This window comes from Nomascus leucogenys, chromosome 18 (assembly GCF_006542625.1).
Source record: "Nomascus leucogenys isolate Asia chromosome 18, Asia_NLE_v1, whole genome shotgun sequence".
Taxonomy (NCBI): Eukaryota; Metazoa; Chordata; class Mammalia; order Primates; family Hylobatidae; genus Nomascus; species Nomascus leucogenys.
This window is the reverse complement of record NC_044398.1, coordinates 10,921,861-10,940,640: the sequence shown is the minus strand read 5'-3', so window position 1 is coordinate 10,940,640 and position 18,780 is coordinate 10,921,861. Positions and strand designations below refer to the sequence as shown.

The 18,780-nt window shown below is 41.2% G+C and overlaps 1 protein-coding gene across 3 annotated transcripts in view; it reads left to right on the top strand.

The window, feature by feature from the left end:
* Positions 1 to 18,394, top strand: part of RHOBTB1 (Rho related BTB domain containing 1) — a 116,269-nt gene extending 97,875 nt beyond the window's left edge. For all 3 annotated transcript variants that reach the window (XM_030798502.1, XM_030798503.1, XM_003258234.3), the window contains exons 7-11: positions 1,586 to 1,704; positions 9,738 to 9,888; positions 12,758 to 12,846; positions 15,523 to 15,628; positions 16,162 to 18,394. In XM_030798502.1, coding sequence (XP_030654362.1) covers positions 1,586 to 1,704; positions 9,738 to 9,888; positions 12,758 to 12,846; positions 15,523 to 15,628; positions 16,162 to 16,331 — 635 coding nt within the window. In that variant the 3' untranslated portion in view covers positions 16,332 to 18,394. The remainder of the gene's footprint in view (positions 1 to 1,585; positions 1,705 to 9,737; positions 9,889 to 12,757; positions 12,847 to 15,522; positions 15,629 to 16,161) is intronic.
* Positions 18,395 to 18,780: the final 386 nt, after the last annotated feature.

Below are 18,780 nucleotides of genomic sequence, written 5' to 3'. Positions count from 1 at the left end.
TACAATTCCCCTTCAGAATCTATTCTCTGACCAATTCTATTCTCCATTGACCCTTCAGCACTGACCCATGACAAAAATCAGTGATCTCGAGTCCTGAGGCCATTAAAGTCCTTGAGGCAATTTTGGTGGCCCTCCGTCTTCCTACAAGGGGTGTCTCATCTGTTTCCATCCCCTCTCCTTTTCTGTCCTCATGCTCCTTGGCCCTGCACTTCTGTAGTTTTCTTGCACCTCCTTTGCCTTTGATAACTATGCCATATGCTGCCCGCAGCACCCTTTCATAATTGTTAAGCACGATGGTGGCCCACATCCAATATGGATTATTGACCCATGCTTGTACTGTCTTACACTTGGACTATTTTTGTTCAGAAATTGTCCTCTGGGCGGGTGTGTGGGTGTGTGTAATTTCATTGTAAAATGTTGACTTCCTGACTTCTATTTATATGGATACCTCTACCTTTGTCTTTATCTTTTATAATCCCTGCCAGGGCACTACACATTTAGTAAGTGGTTCCTAAAGACTCAGTTCATTCATTTTAAATCTTATGAGTAGTATTTACTTCAAACACTGGCCATTGTGGTGCAGAAATAGTCTTGAAAATTAATGAAAAGAATATGTTACAAACCTACAGTAACTTAAACAGTGAGCCTTAGGTAGAGTTGATTAAGTCATCCCCTCCTTACTGGAGAGGCATAATAATCAAATACAATGTGAGAGTCTCAATTGGATTCTGTTTTTTTTTAAAAAAAAAAAAAAGCTATGAAATACAATTTAGGGATAATTGGAGAAATTTGAATATGAACAATATAGTGGATGATAATAGGGAATTATTTTTAATTTTCTCAGGTGTAATCATGGTATGGTTATTTAGGAGACTGTTGTTATTTTGGGAAAACTTGTGATAAGGTAGTTAGTGCCATGCTATCTGTAAAAAAAAAAAAAAGTCTATACACATATATGAAATTATACAAAAATTCACATATAGCCAGGCATGGTGGCTAATTTGCCCACAGTCCCAGCTACTTCAGAGACTGAGACATTAGGATTGCTGGAACCCGGCAGTTTAAATTCAGCCTGGACAACATAGCCAGACCCCCCCAACATCTCTTAAAAAAACAGTAATTTGGTTACATTTCGGTATAGCATACGAGTAGAGCATATTATAAACGTAAGGTTTAATTGAGTATTAATAAGTAAAATGGTATAAATTAAAAATATACGTAAAACAAACATGCCAAAATGTTAACAAGGGATAAATGAGTGGTCATCATACTGTTAGTTCCACTGTTTTATATGCTTGAAGTTTTACATAGTAAGGAGGAAAAAATATTCCCTCCTTTCTGTTACTTTCTGGTTCAGAGAGTTTGTGCCATGACTTTATGTATGATGATGTTAAATGCAGCATGGTCCCTTAGGTGGGAGCTGGGTGTGCCAAAGCTCAAAGACGGGGGTTGACATAAAATCAGTAAGTAAAGACACGCAAGAGAGAGTAAGGGAGATGCAGTTTGGTGGCTATGGGAGCAGAAGCCTTGGTTGAAGCTCTCAGCAAAGTTGGCTTATGGTTGTGTTTCCTCAATCCCTTGGCAGACGTGACATTTAAATTGGACGATGGAGCCATCAGTGCCCACAAGCCACTGCTGATCTGTAGCTGTGAGTGGATGGCAGCCATGTTCGGGGGGTCATTTGTGGAAAGTGCCAACAGTGAGGTACGTGCCTTCCTAAAAGCATAGTGGTGTCTTTATGAATGTGTGTGTGCCTGTGTATTTATATAAAGTGGGTAAATAGCCAGATGACTTTAATCTTTAAACTGGCTCCATGAGTGGTCAACATACTGTTAGTCATCATCATAAGGAGCTATTGCTCCTTAGCAGTGCTTGAGAGTTTGGTTGCCTTTTTCTTAGCTCTGCAGTTTTGAGGAGCTATTGTTTATTGGTCACTGTTGTGGAGGCACCTGGGTGCTTTACATGCCGTATATCTTTTCATCCTCAGAGCCATCCTCATCCGTGAAGACAAGATCAGCTGTACCTCTTGGCAAATGTCACTAGGCATGGTACTATCAAAACCAAGTACAAGAGGAGCATGTCTCCCAGTAGTTCAGAAAGTGAAAAGAGTTCTTCAGCCACCTAAGTCCTGGGCTTAGCTGTGCCCCTAACCTGACAGGGGACCTTGAGAAGCCACATTCTTGTGCCTCAACCTCCTCATCTGCAAGCTGAGGGATGCACTAGATTGTCCTTCAGGTTACCATGAGCTACAATACTAAGGCTCTTCCCTGACTCTGCCTGTGTTGAGGGGATATGAGGGTTTGTTAACTTTAGGGCAACAGTGATGGAGCAAATGTTTACTGTCCTGAACACACCTCTCAAGGTACTTAGGTCTAGTGGAAGTAGCTGCATCACTTGTCAGCCACTGGCTCTATCTCTAGAAGAGGGATATGCTTAGAGCAGAGCAAACAGCATCTTGGAGACCCTATGTCTTTGTCTTTCTTGTTGTTTTACTTTTAACTGACAAATAATAATAATTGTACATAGTTATGGGGTACATGATGTTTCAATATACATTACTGTGGAATGATCAAATCAGGTTAGTTAGCCTATCCATCACGTCAGATGTTTACCGTTTCTTTGTCATGAGAACATTTAAAATCCTCTTTTAGCTATTTTGAAATATACGATACATTATTGTCCACCATAGTCACCATATTGTGCAATAGAACGCCACAAAAAAAATTACAGGTGCATTAGACTATATGCAACTGTGGTCCTAGGTACTTGGGAGACTGAAGTGAGAGGAACACTTGAGCCCAGGAGTTCAAAGCTACAGTGAGCTATGATTGTGCCCCTGTACTCCACCCCAGGAGACAGAGGGAGACCCTGTCTCTAAAAAAATAAAAGACAAAAAAAAAAGTACACTAGAATTTATTCCTCCTATCTAAATGAAACTTTGTATATTTGACAGATGGCTTTCCTTTCCCCATCCACCCCCTAATCCCAGCCTCTGGTAATCACTCTTCTACTCTCTACTTTGGAGTTCAACGTTTTTAGATTCCACATATAAGTGAGATATTGTGATATTTGTCTCTCTGTACCTGGCTTATTTCACTTAACATAATGTCCTTTAGGTTCATCCATGTTGTCTTGAATGACAGAATTTTCCTCTTTTTTAGGGCTGTATAGTATCCCATTTGACATGAGCAGAGACATGAGCATACACATATATGTGTATAGTACCACATTTTCTTATCCATCCATCTGTTGATGGACACTTAGGCAGACTCCATATCTTGGCTATTGTGAATAGTGCTACAGTTAACATGGGAGTACAGCCTCTTTGTCTTTTTACAAACTGTTGGAAAAGAAAAAAATTCAATTCAAGCACTTCTAACTTTAGGAGTGAGCAAGCATTTTTGTGGAGTTTTGCAAGTATTTTTAACATCTTTTTTAAAAAAGTAAAAATAAAAACATGGGTACACCCATCCAGTTTATTGTCCTAAGTGGCTTGTTTTGCTTGTCTCAGCATCTTTCCAAACTTTTTAAAGAAATGCAGAAAACAATAGCTAACTTTTCAAATGAGGCACTAGCACAAGAAATTCGAGCATTCCCATTGTGACCCAGGAGCCTGCATTTGCATCCCCAAGTAGGGAAACAGAATCCTAGAATCACACGCCTTGGATAGCAGGGGCTGAGACGATCACTAGGCCACTCTCGTGCATCCATAACAAACTGCAGCTGCTTCTAAACCAACCCCCGCAGCAAAAGCCTATCTGCTTTTCAGGGAAAAAATATTAGAGTTATCCTGATGGCCTCTTATGTTGTCTAACAGCCTTTCAAAACCAGGAGACTCTCACCTGTGACTAATGAAAATCTCTCCTGAGCTTGGGTTAAAGGTGTTTTGGAGCATCATTACCGAGACAACTGCAGTACATGGAATCTGCACAGTTACAGGACTGTGGGACTCAAATCTCAACTCCTCCACTTACAAGTGACTTGGGCAAGTGACTTAACCTTTCTTGGCTCTAGTCTCCCCATCTGGAAAACACAGTTATAACCCATACTGTGGTTGTGGGGTGTAAGAGTCATTACTTGCAAAGCACTTCAGAAGCATTAAATAAATAGTAGCTGCCGCTGGACTTATTCTGATGTTGTTGGTAGTGATGGTATTCTTTCCCTCTTGTATCCAGGAAAAAGTTAGGGTAGCCACCAACTTGTAAAACCTCATCCAGTTGGTATTTGACTGACTTCAGCAATCTCTGGAGATAAAGAGCTGGGAGGATTGCTCCCCTTCTTTGTCCAGCTCACTGAAGTGCGTGCTGATTGTGCAGCAGAGGACCTGCTATTCACAGAGTAGGGAGAAGTTGATCGAGGTCAGGAACGCAGGCACAAAGGGACACTGTCAGAGCTGACCTCACGAATGCTAATCTCCTTTATCCCTTCCAAGAATGGACTGTAATCGTCTCCAGATTAAAATGTGCAGTAGAGGTGACCAAAACAAAAACTTGGCAGCAAATGTGAATGCACATGTATATGGTTGTTTGATAGCTTCTCCTGGAGGAGGCCACCTGTTTAGCACACCCTGCTGGAGAGATGAGGTCCCTCACCACTTAGAACTGGAGTTGAGGCTAATAGGTTTGTATAGAATCAGACCAGCTCAAAAGACAAAGACCATGGAACCAAGCCACTGAAGACCTGTGCCACAATTCCTTTAGCCAGTATATTGAAAATGCAATGAACTGTCGATATTCTTACCCCTTCCCATCCCTTCACTTTATTTCCTGTGTAAACTATAGTATAGTCTCAGCTTGAACTTGGGGAAGTGGCTCACCCTAAACCTATTTCCTCATCTGTAAAATGGGGATAACAAGAGAACCTTCATCCAAGGGCAGAGAAGGCATGAGAGGACATGTGTAAAGCATTGAATTTGATGCCTAGAACATATAAATGTTCAGTAAATGTTAGTGACTATTTTGCTAGAGTTTTCTTGTAAAATTCTTTCCATATGGGGTAAAAGGTATTTGTCCCTGGAAAACTCTAAGTTAAAAAGCGCCCAATTCCCTTTCTAAACAAGGAAAGTACAATACAAGTGGTTATAGTTGTAGGGGAAAGGCACTCAGTTAATGCTCCATGATTAACATAGGTCCATGTTCACACTTGGGATTTGGCTGTTGTAGGCCACCTTTTAACTTTCTATTATCTTGAGAAAATCTGAAAATCTGATGCCCGCCACTATCCCGCCCCCCACACCATGAATACCAGCCTTTTTTGTAGAATTAGTAGAATTAATGTGCATATCCAGAAAAGAGTGAAATATGCCTATGTCCATTGATTTTAATTTAACTTTTTTGTCATTTAATATTCGGGAAAACATTGTATCTTACTTATATTTTTTCTCATTACTTTTAATGTAGCAGTAAGCATAATTCTCTCCCCAGAGGTACTCAGCAAGTGGTTCATTAAAAATGCATGCCTGGGTTGTAGTAAGCAATGCTTTGGATCTAGGATACTTTCTCATTCTCTATGAGACTGCCTCTAATTATAAGCCTAATAGTCTCAACTAATCTTCACAATTAAAATTTTAAACCAACTAAACTGCAAGATGGAACATTGTTTAGGGTAGCATTATATTCTCTTTGATCACTCTTTTTTGTTTTTTAAGAAAAAAAAAAACTATATCCAGCAGGTAGGATGCAAACTTTTTATTCCATTATTTATGAAGCTTTGCTTATATTATTTTTAAAGCGCTATAAATAAAGGTCTTTCTGTTGTCATGCAGTTAATTATAAATGTTGAAATCACAGAAACAGGCTTTTTTAAAAAAATCAGCCATGAGGGGAAAAAATGCATTTTCCAAAAGTGTCCTTAGTTTATTCTAATTTGATGTTTTTTTTCTAAGGGTCCCTAACGTTGTTTGCCAAAAAGAGCCATCACTTCAAAAAATGTTAACATTATATTCAGCAAAAAGAAGATAGCAGGTCATAGGTGATTACAAACTTCAGAACACTTCGAGGGCATTGAGGGTGTTTGGGCAGGGCTGCTCACTGGAATCTGTCATCTGCTGCAGCCAGAAATAGTTTCTTTTTATTTAGGATGTTCATTTTGCTATTTCTTCTTTAAGCAATGACTTAGAAGACACTCTTGCCAAAAAAATGCTAAGGTAATCTGAAGATCTTCAAAACCCAGAGTTTCTGTGAAGAAGAAAAAACTTTTAATAGCATCTATTCCAAATTCCTCCCATGTAACGGATGACGAGACTGAGGGTGAGAGAGGGTGAGAGATGTATCAAAGGTCATGCAGCATTTTAGTGATATATCCCTGGGCCTGCCCCAGGATCTTGCACTATCACAAGAGGCATTGTTTTCAGAAGCACCAGACATCCCCATGTCTGAGAGAGCAGGTGTTAACAGGAAGCTCTGGGACTTGGTATATCAACAATTACTAACATCTGAGAACACTTAGCGCTTTGTAAAATGTGGATACTTTCTCTATTAAAACAGTTCAAATTTTAAAGTTTCACAACTTAACCTTCAATTATCTAAAAAACTATACTAATTGTATTAGTCCGTTTTCACGCTGCTAATAAAGACATACCAGAGACAGGGTAATTTATAAAGAAAAAGGTTTAATGGACTCACAGTTCCACGTGGCTGGGGAGGCCTCACAATCATGGTAGCAGCAGGCGAGAGAGAGAGAACCAAGTGAAAAGGGGAAACCCCTTATAAAATCATCAGATCTCATGAGACTTATTCACTACCACTAGAATAGTCTGGGGGGAACCGCCCCCATGATTTAATTATCTCCCATCAGGTCTCTCCCACGACACGTGGGAATTACGGGAGCTATAATTCAAGATGAGATTTCAGTGGGGACACAGCCAAACCATATCACTAATCCAAACATTATTTCATCAGAGAAATGAAATGTTACATGTTCCTACACAGAAACAAATTTGAATGCATATCTGTAAATAAATCCATTATTTGCGTAAGATAAATGCATATGTATGTAAACACATATGTATGCGAGCATACACGCAGTGTAACTGGTGCTAGATTTAGTTGAATAATTAATTATTCATATGTAGATACAGCTGGTTGAAGGGAAGAATAACATTCCAACATCTGTATATTGCAGATGATCTAGCATGCACAACAGCTACTTTATTTTAAAATAATCCCAGTAATAGTTTCAACTCATTGAGTTCTATTTGTTATCGAGGTTGTGCTGGAAACCCGAAATGATCATGCTTGTCAAATCGTTTGTGGTAATGACGTATGTAACTTATTTACGGAATCATAATCGTCATTTTCACCAACCATGTCTGAAAGTGGGGGATAAATTTCTTATTATTTCTAGGAATTTTTCTAAACCTTCCCTATGATATGTTAAGGGACAGGTCTACCTATCTGAAAGGATATTCCCTCTCTGAGGTGTCTGGTGGCTGCATAGGAGAATAACAAAGAAAGTTTCTATAGCTTAAACAGCTCTGGAGCCACACTGCCAGAGTGCATAAGCCATAAGCACCTTGTAGAATGTGGAGCCATTATACATACGTACATACATCCACTCTCTCTCTCTCTCTCTCTCTCTCTCACTCTCTCTCTCTCTCTCTCACACACACACACACACACAGTCATCCCTCAGTGTCTGTGAGGGACTGGTTCCAGGACCACTCCCCCGACTCAGACACCCAAATCCACGAATGCTCAAATTCCTCATATAAAATGGCATCGTAGTTGCATAGATCTGTGCACGTCCTCCTGTATACTTTAACTTATCCGTAGAGTGTTTCTAGTACCTAATACAATGCGAATGCTATGTAAGTAGTTGTTATACTGTATTGTTTAGGGAATAATGACAAGAAAAAAGTCTATACATGTTCAGAACAGAAGCAGTCATGCCTTTATTTTTCAAATATTTTTGATCTACAGTTGGTTGAATCCACAGATGTGGAACCCACAGATAGAGAGGGCTGGTTCCGTGCATGTGTGTGCCTGAGTGTGTGTGTGTGTTTGTGTGCACGTGCATGTGTATGGAGAGGGAGGTGCAATCATACAAATACATAGATGTAACCATATTATAAAGATGTAATCATATATAATATATAGATATATATCTTTATATGTTGTATAGATGTTTATTAAGTACCAGAATTAAGAAGTTCATAACTGGCTGGTCACAGCGGCTCATGCCTGTAATCCCAGCACTTTGGGAAGCCCAGGCAGGAGGATCACTTGAGGCCAGGAGTTTGAGACCAGCCTAGGCAGCATAGCAAGCCCGCCATTTCTACCAAAAAAAAAAAATTAATAAAATAAATTAGCCGGGCATGGTGGCGCTGCCTATAGTCCCAGCTACTAGGGAGGTGGAGGTGGGAGGATTGCTTGAGCCCAAGCTATCATCAAGCCACTGCAGTCCAGCCTGGGCAACAGAGTTAGACCCTGTCTCAAAAAACTAAAATAAAAAAGAAAGAAAAAGAAGTTCATAATTGTTCATCCTTTTGAAGTAGAATTCTTACAAACCATTAATAAAATATGATGCTTTATTGTTCTGTAACTCAAACCTTTGTTTCCTTGGCATTAAACGTTTCCAGCACCGCAGAGCAATTCTGAACATACACTTTCGCATCATACTCCCTGGGTTTAAATCCCAGTCACTACTTTCTAGCTCTGTGACCTTGGACACAAGATTTAAATTAACCTCCTGGAACCTCCATTTCCTTTTCTGTAAAATGGCAAAAGTAAGTCTCTTCTCTCTAGGGCAGATCTAAGCATCAAATTAAAGAATGTGTGTGGAAAGCTTAGTGCAGTGCCTGGTGCATAGGATGCCTTCAATTACGATTCATGTTTATAATTGTCAATATTCCAAAAATCCAAGTGGTACCATTCTGAACTACTCCAGGGCCTGTCTCATGGAGTTACAGACCTAAAATAAAGAGTAGCTGCTACACAGTGTACATCTCCATTAATCCATGCCCACCTCTACAGCTCTCCACCTCCCAGGCAGTGCCTGGCTCTCTGGCGAACTCCAGCATGCATTTATATGGACAACTACAGACACTCAGGAAGGAGACTGTGGGAATCCTACAGGGGACAGTTCACCCATACCCAGTCATACTCCCCTGGAAGTCCCAAGCAAGGAGTCCTTTGGATTCTCTGAATCTACTGATAACTGATAATGTTCCAGTAGTTCTGAATCCATGTGGTTATAGGAAAACATAATGAAATGTAGACGTTGTGTAGTACATTGTAATATATTGTGCATATACTGACAGAATTTTGAAATCAAGCTGGTCACTGTGGCAGCTGGGTGGTTGCTCATCCTCTCTTTTGACATCTTGGAGAGCTAGGCTCCATCACGTCAGCAACAGTGCGGTTTGCAGCTCCCCCCAACACCTGTCATGTTGCTAGGAGATTTCTTTCCCCACAATAGAGTATTATAAGGTGCTTGGCATGAAGGCCACTAATGTCATCATATATTTCCAGTCCATTTGTCTGATTTAGAAGTCCAAATAGTCATTTAAAAATTCCACATCAGGCTGTGTCAGGCAGCTCCACTCTTTTGTCATCTACAAATCAAACCATTATGTTTAAAGTCATAAATACTGAAGGATTCCTATGCACAGCCTCAAAGCAGGTGTCCAACACTCGCCAGTATCAAGTCACACAGGATATTTATAAGCAGCATAGCCTGAAAATGTGCCTACTCCCTGCTTTCTGCAGCAGAATTTAGCTTTTTGTATAACATTTCAGGTGTATCTCCCGAACATAAACAAGATATCAATGCAAGCAGTATTGGATTATCTCTATACCAAGCAGTTGTCTCCTAACTTGGACCTGGACCCGCTGGAATTAATTGCCTTGGCAAACAGATTTTGCCTGCCACACTTGGTTGCACTTGCAGGTAAGGCTGATGACTCAGGGCCATGCAGTGTCTGTCATATTTATCAAAATCACATTTAAATAAAAATATTCTTACAGAGAATAAAAATTGATTTTTTATCACCCAAAATAGAACTGTCTTGTGTAGAATGATATGAATTAATCAAATTGCATCAGACAGCCCAATTCAATTCAACAAATATTTCTTAAGCACCCACTCTGCGGTGGGCCCTGTTAGGTGATACAGCTATGAAGGTGAGTAATGCATGACCCCTGCCCTTGAGACACACGCTCTATGCATGCTGAGTCATTTGTGCACCCCAGAGTTTGAAATAAAACTATTTTGTCAACATTATCTCTATAATAAGCACACAGACACAGTCTTTGAGAAGGCAGTAGATGCACTGTTTAGGAAAACAGATGACAGAGCCAGATTGCCTAAGATCAAACCCTGACTCCATCATTTACTGACCAGGTGACTTTGTCCTGTAACCTTAGCTCTGTGTCTCAGCTTTCTCGCTCTTTAAAATGGGGCTAATATTATTCAGCCACAGAGCTGTTATGAAGATTAAATGAGTTAAAATATAAAGTCCTTAGAACAGCGTCTGGCACATAGTAAGCATTATGTAAGTGGTTTTCTTAAAGCTATTTTAGAAAATGTTCTGACATTGTCAAGTTCATTTTGGGAGAAAGAGAAAAAAGGGAAACTTGGCTTAACTTCACAAAATCTTATGTATCATTTCTAGATTTGTTCAGTTGGGAAGCTGAAGCAGGTCTGCATAGGATATGTGCACTTAAATGCTTTTCTCTGGAATTCAGATCTTCAGCCTCATTCACTTTACACCAGAGGAGTTAAGTTGCAAGCTGGGTGTTTATCACAATGTTTAGTTGATTCCTATTAACCATCAAAGCAGAGATAAACATTGCCTGTCTCGTTCACTGGCCTTTCTTCTGAGTGCCTGAGCACATTAGCTTCCGATAAATATTTGTTGAACAATTGAATGAATGAAGATGAATGTACGAACAAACCAACCAGTCCTATCTGCACTTGACTTTCTGGCAATGTCTTTAGAAAAAATAAAAGATTAATTTCTCTGTCCTCCAGGTTTCTACTGCACACAACCACCTGGAGATCAAAGTCCTCTCTTTGTCCTACTTCCTCCCCAGTTAGATAGAAAGAGTGAGTTGAGGCATCAATATTAGATTTATTTTTAAAAACTGTTTTTAACCAATATACTTAATAGATACAAATGAGTGCACTAGTTTTTTAAAATACTGACTCTGGGAGTCTTCAGTGGGCAATTACTTTTTTCAGAAACATGAGTTCCAAGCCATCTAACTATCCACAGGTTTTATAAATTGTTCCTGAGGATAAATTTTTATTTATTTTTGAAACTGTCAAATGTAATTTGGAGCCAAATCTGCCCAACAAGGTTTGTGATCAATCTCAGACTAGCACCAGTTTTGCTTAAATATTAAGTCTGGCAATGAAAACATGGGATTGATTGCTCCATGAAAGTTTTTTTTTTTTTTAACCGACCCAAATAAAGCTTTTTGTGTGAACTCTAGACTTCTATGAACATTTAGTTTAGTTATTAAATGCTGTTATTACTGTTATGATTATTTAATATACAGCTTCCCGAGATTATTCCTTTAATCTTTTATAGTATTTGCTTTGTACTGTCTAATGTAGAGTGTTTAGAACATGGTGTTTAAAAATCAGTTTCCAGAGTGACAATGCTTTGTGAGCCAGTGTTAAATAAATGTCAGGAAATGTTGCAGTTACTTAAAACGACAAAGCCCAGATGACTTCTCTGGGAAATTTAGTTCCAAATAGTTCAATCCAGTTGAGGAGGTTTGTGCCAAAGAAATCATTCCATTCCCGATACTATATTGACCAGATATAGGCATACTGACCAATAAGCGTGCAGAGCTGGAGCAGAAAGTAAGCATGATTTGGACAATGTGCTGGATTAGAGGAACAAATGCAATGCTACAGATGACATCAATGTCAAAGACCTAGAAATGCTGAGCCAAGGCTGTACCCTCACACGTCAGTCTCAGAGGCAGGTGACAGCCCTTACAAAGGCAAGAGATGGCCTAGCTTCAGGCCATAATGTAAATTCAGCTTGAAAGCCTTGGATTCAAGCTCCCAAGCAGACATGGCTCTTCCTACTTTTTTTTTTGTTACTTCTAACTGCAGGTCTCCCCAGTCTTTAGAGTCCAAGAGGCTGAACAATATGTCATCCATCGGTAGCTGTTGAGACAGATGTACGCAATCACATTTTTAATTCCTCAAACAGACTCATTCCTCTGTCATTCAACCTCTTCACCATCGGGGTATTAAGGATTGCAGTGATGTGAGTGGGGAAACTGTCAAACAGGAACGTGTCTGAAGTCCAGAGGACTCTAGGAAGGTGCTAGACTGTTTAGAGCCACTCCATCCAGTAGAACCTTCTGCAGTGGTGGAAACATTTCATATCTGGATGGTCCAAACAGTGGCCACATGTGGCTGTTGAGCACTTACTGTGGCTAGCGTGAATGAGGAGCTGAACTTGTAATTTCATTTAATTTTAAGTAATTTAAGTTTAAATAGTCTCGTGTGGCCAGGAGTTATTATCCTGCACAGAACATTGCAGGTCTGGAGGATTCTGGCTATTTCAGAGCCATGAACTAGAGTCCCCAGAGGTGTGGGTGAAGTGGCTGGCACCAGAACCCCAAGTAGTGAAAGAGCACACATCAGAGCAGCTTCTGGATTTAATTCAGATGCCTGCCCAGAGCTGTGTCCACATTTCCTCCCTTCTTAAGTGGTCCCAGACCAACCCTCCAGGCAAGCTACCTGGCTTGTAGGGCGTGGTTTAATGTTCTCCGGCCCCCTCTCTCTTCCCCAGAACAGCATGCCGTTCAGGAGTTGACCAAAGCCGCCATGAGTGGCGTGGGCATTGACGGAGAAGTGCTCTCTTACTTGGAATTGGCTCAGGTTTGTAACAGTTTGCTTTTCACCTTTTCAGTGTGTTCAATCAGTTCATTTAACGCTGATAAAACATTCCATTGTTGCATCTGTCTAAATAAAGATGTCACCACTGAGTCACAGAGGCCCCCTGTGTACACTAAGAAGATCTGAGGGTTTTACCTTTTATGTACCATTCAGCCTGCTGGGCTTCATTTGAATAAACAACACGGTCTCCACCCCCATGCCAGTCCCATTGTCCCCTAAGGCACCAGCTTCACATGTAGGAGAATCACTTGGTGGAGGTTTTGTCTCTCCTCCTTCTTTGAATTCTTGGACATGTATTTGGCCAAGAAGAGACAGTTTCTAGAATTCCATGAAGCCCCGTAGTGCCTCCCCTGTTAATGAACATCTCATTGCAGCTGTCCTGGAGTTTTCTAAAGTCAGAAGTTGCTAATATTGAGATTGTAATAACATAATCCCAATACAGACTTGCCCTCTTCTTCCAGAGAAGGTCCAAGATTCAGCTTCAGCTTCACCATGGAGTAACTTCCCCAAAGCACAAGCTAAACTCTGCCTCACTTTCCTCATCCACAGGAAATGGGATGACAATTTGCATCCTACCAACCTTACAGATTATTTTGAGAATGAAATGGGAGAGAATGTTCAAGAGCGAGCACTGAAGAGTGTAAGCCCTCTTAGAATGCCAGGCACATCTGCAGAATTATCTAGTTCCTGGCATAGGCTGATTAACAATGAATTTACACTCTGAGGGAACTAAGAATAAACTCCTCAGTCCTTTCTTCGGCCTTTTGGGTTTGGCTTCCTCTGCTGCCTCTTTCTGTCTCTCTGTTAAGACAATGGCTTACTAAGTCTTAGTTCAGTCCATTTAAATCAATATTTCTCAATCAAAGGAAAGGAGGTGGTTTCAGGGAGAGGAGGTGGCGTCTAGCAGGTGCTGCTCAGGCCCTTCCTACTGTGGCCAAAGGAGATGGCTCTGGTGCAAAAGTGGGAAAAGGCAGAATTGAACTTTATGGCGACCTATTCATTGTGACTTAGCATTCAACAAGTATTTGTTATTTTTCTCCCCAAATACCAGGCACCACCCTCGGCAAAGGCCATGTACATATAAATGGTAGATCCTCTGCCCCAGGGCAATCATAGGCAAGTAAGGGAAACAGACACAAACACAAATTATTAAAATCCAATTAGGGATTACAGTGAAACTGAGAATAGACATCTAATGCAGTCGAATCAGCAAGCCCCCATCAAAACTGGTTGTTCACACTTGGAATGTGGGGTCTTTTGAAACAGTTCCAGGGGATGGTTTATAACCTGTACTCTCTCCAGCAAGTATTCCTCCTAGAAAAAAATGTAATGATCGAGAATTTCATATCAGGACCATTCACTTGAGGGAATGATTTGCAGTTGTGTCTGTTTGTTGCACTGTGTTCCCACCTTACCCCCACACACACCCCCTACAAGGAAATAATATGATTATTGCTAAGCCCTGACAAGCCTTGGCAGGAAGAGCTCAGGATGGATTCTCCCATGCTCATTCATTGGACCCTAACCTAGTGATGTGCTGGTAAGTGTTTAACAGTCAGCTTGGGGGCAAGTGGGACCCCAATCTGTTGCATTTGCCAATTTCTATGATATAAATACTCCCATCATGGCTGATTATAACATATGAAGTCACTAAACTCAAAGTAGGGAAGAAATGCACACAATTGGCTCTCTCAAGCTGGAACAAACCCACCCGGCAGAACACTGCCCCAGTCTTGTTTTCAGAGAGAAATCTAACAGCAATAGAAGTTGGAAGCACCAGCTAAAACTGTCTCTGATGTTTGGGTTGTGATTTTCAGTGAGTCTCTTGAGTGGGTTTCTGAGGTCTCTGGCTTTTCTATTGGCCTCACAGTGGAGATATGGGGCCACAGAGGAAGCATGCTGTAGGTTCTAGGGTTCCACCTGACCAAAGAAACATCAAGAGCGACAGACAACAGAAGGGATGTCAGAGAAGGGCACAGACAGAAACAGTGAGGGATCGCAGCAGGCCCACCAGGTCTGGGGAGGGAATGGGGGAGTTGACAGTTGATTTTTGAGGATCTAGTCTTTTTTAATCATCTCTACCTCAGCTGCCACTTTCCTGAGCATTGCTTAGAATGGAAGGGTGGAGTATCTGGATCTCTCCACCCTGCCCATACCGCCTGCTCTTCTTATGTAACCAAAGGACAGGTATAGGACAGTCACACATTCTGCAGTCTCCTCTTTCGGATCTTGGCCCCAGCAAGCTGAGCTGTGACATGCGACACGAAGTATTCCATTGCCGAGGCTTCCTTAAACAGAGATGACATCGCTGCTTTCTGCCGTGGGCTGGTGCCTTCCAGAGGCCACGGTTGTTTAGTACTAGAGGGCCAGGTGGCAGGGGAGGGTGGGAGGGCGAGGCATACTTTAAGCTCGTGATTTGATACAGCAATTATTTTTGGTGCACCTATGACAGCAGGGAAGGGAGGGGTGTGCCCAGCACTACATTGGCTGGCATTGGAGCCATGGCCAAAGTCAAAACATTGAGGTCAAAACAAGAGGTTTACCGAATTAGTTATATAAGCCCTTCATTTCTTTTCACCCTTAAAATGGCTTCCCCAATTTCTTTGTAGCCCCTCTTTAGAAAATAGTCTTACCCTCCTTTTGCTCACTTTTCTGCAGTTTCACAATGCCCACCAGTTGGCCGCCTGGTGTTTGCACCACATCTGCACCAACTACAACAGTGTATGCTCCAAGTTCCGCAAGGAAATCAAATCAAAATCTGCAGGTGAGACTGTGTGAGGCCCCCATTCATCCAGCTCTCCTCATCTCTCATGGAAGCTTTTATCTTGTATGTCCCTGGAAAGGAACATGGTCAGCAGGCAGCTCATGGATAATTCCTTGAGACTGGCTGGTGGTCACATATTAATGTGAGATGACATAAGGAATTGAAGGCTGGGAATTCTCTTTGGAGAACTTGATGATGAGGGGAGTTGGGTGGGCTGGAGTCCGGGGTGCCCTGTTGCAGAGAGTGCAGAGGTGCTGGGCTTCCCCTTGTTTAGGGAGACAAGCTTAGGAGCAGGCTTCGACCCTGAAATCAGATGGTCCTGGGTTCAGGTTCTCTGTGCCCAGCTGCATGACTACAGGTAAGAGATTCTTCCTCTCAGAACGTTAGTGTCACCTTTCGCAAATGGCCCTAATCACAGTCTCTTCCACATCATGTTTTTGAGAGGATATTTGAGAAGCTTTAAGCTCAAGGCCTAGCACGTAAAAGGCATCAATGAACCGCAGGTCTTATGGTCTGCATCATTCCTTCACCAGACAATCAGGAATATTTCGAGCGGCACCGCTGGCCCCCTGTGTGGTACCTGAAGGAAGAAGATCACTACCAGCGTGTGAAAAGGGAACGAGAGAAGGAAGATATTGCACTAAATAAGCATCGCTCAAGACGAAAGTGGTGCTTCTGGAATTCATCTCCAGCAGTGGCCTGAAGAGGAAGAGAAAAAAAACAAAAAACAAAAACCGATCAGTAATCTGATCCACCATTTTTCAAAGCACTACTGTAAAATTCGTCTTGTTAGAGATACGACATAGTTCAGGTTTCAGGCACTGACCTTCCTCCACTTTTGTGCATTTATCTTTGTTAGGATCAAAGCACAAGCTCACCATCAATGAGCCTGGACAAAAAGGGAAGCTGACTCTCACTGCATTCCTTAAACTGATATGTATATTTTTTTTGTTAGGAGGCTTAATAAACTTTAGTCTGTTATTTTGTTTCTTTTTATACAAAGAAAAAAAATCCAGCTTTCATGTTTCTGATTCCAAATTGGAAAATATTTTTATATGGTCTGTTGTATTTTGTTGAAATGAAAATACTGTGTATTACTTTATTTTACAGGCCACAATTGACTATGAAGTCACCCTGTGATTCTCTTTGCCCACATGACCACCGAGCATTATTACGTAATTAGAGGGTTATCCTTTCATTGTGAAAGGAAGGAGGGGACTGAAATCTCCCAAAGTGCAAATTGGAGAGTGTTTAATCTTTGTTCTGTTGAATAACATCGGTATAATTACAAAGTCAACTCCAAGAATGTGTATTTACAATATTTGCCGTGTTAAGTGCTGGTAATTATATGGTTATATGTGCCATGTAAAATATAGTGATATCAAATATTCTGTTGTTTCCAATGTCTAGTTTCAAGAGGACAATCTTTACAATCATTAGAAGGGCTTATTAAATCCCAGCATTATCCAGGGCAAACTCACTGGTGGACCTGAATACATAAGATACCATTAGCGCGCTGGTGTTCGGATTGCTGTATTAGGGTTTACATCTCTCAGTATTCCTTGAACTTGCCATGCTTCTGCATGCAGATTCTTCACTGACTTGAATTGAGATGGGCAAGGGGAAAGGTCCCTGGACTCCCTCCTGCCATCTACAGGCTTGTCACATCTCACCACCAGAAACAGGCTTCCTCAGGCTTCTCACCTGTGGCCAACTTCACTTTGTAAGACCCGTATTTTTAACTCTTCCCAGGGAAAATTCATGTTGCTGCAGAAGTAGGCTAAGGCAGACCACCCACTTCTGCTGAAATGCATTGGGAGCCTGTGAAAGCACAAAGCTGGAGGCTGGGCGCCTGCGTTCTCCTACACGGAAAGGAATCTAATTCCAAGAGTCTAGGAAATGGTGCTATTGTGAGTTAGTTCTGACTCTTCCTCATTCTGAGTTTTCAGTGTTAAACTAGAAAGTGTGAGAGCAGGGGAGCTTTCGTGAGGCAGTCAGTCATTGCTTCTCTGTAAATTAAAATGTTACAGCACACACATACACACACAGAGAGCATTTCAAGGCCACAGCTCCACGCCTGCCATGGGATGTTAATGTGGCAGGGGATGGGGCTCATTCTGTTGGGAGGTCAAGTTACCAATGCCAAGGACTGTTGATTTTGTTTTTATTTTTATTTTTTCTTCTAGCTTTTCAGAAGATGGAAATGAGACAGTTGAGTCCAAACCCCAATGTTGACAGCCATATGCATTTGAAAATCTATCTAGATTACAGATGGGCATTTATTACTGGCGGTGGAAACACACCAGATAGAAGATCTTGGGAGAGGCCCAGAAATGCATCACCTTGTCATGACAAAAGAAGAGGCAGTAGAGTAGGGATAGTTATAAATGTATCCACCGTCATTTTTTTCAATAGGCTTGTAAATCTTATTAACGGAAGGAGAAAGGAGACAGGAGAGGATAAACGTCGAGATGCAGAAGAATTGACATGTATCCCATCATAAAATGGTAGAAGTTGAGTTTTCAACGAGTAGTCATAGTTGAAATTTTACAACCAAAGCTCCCATTTGATTGTAATCTTGCCAAAATGTAATGGACGTATAAATGAACTTGGGGTATAAGCAATAATATCCACTAGTGTTGTTATCAGCTACTGTAACCAAGTGGCTGGTTCATTTGGTTGATGCTGATTATGGCCTTTAACCATGGTGGTTTGTTGTGTGTTTTTTATTTCACAAAAAGCCAATAAAATTGTTTAGCTATAAAATGCCTCCAGTTTTGTTTTAAGGACAGACATTGCGTGTGTGATTTAACAGCTTTTTTTAAACTATCAAAACATTAAGGTGCCGGGTCATGGGGGCTTGTGCATGCTCCAGTAACAAAGCAGCTTGAATGACTTGTCGTTTTTGTATTTGGTATTGTCAGCAGAGATTCCAGTGTCATAATGTAAATAAAGTGCCTGGCCCTTTGCTCTTGGCTAATACAGTATGTCACTAGACATAGTGCTGCCTGGGGCCAGGTAGTGGGTGGGGGGAGAAACTAGAACTATCCTGAAGGACTTACTTAGTATAATCTGGGTTTGGATAATTTCTGCCAGCAGTTAAGTGATAGGTCTGAGTTGCTGAGTTCATGAAAAGTTTCCTGCAAAGCAGG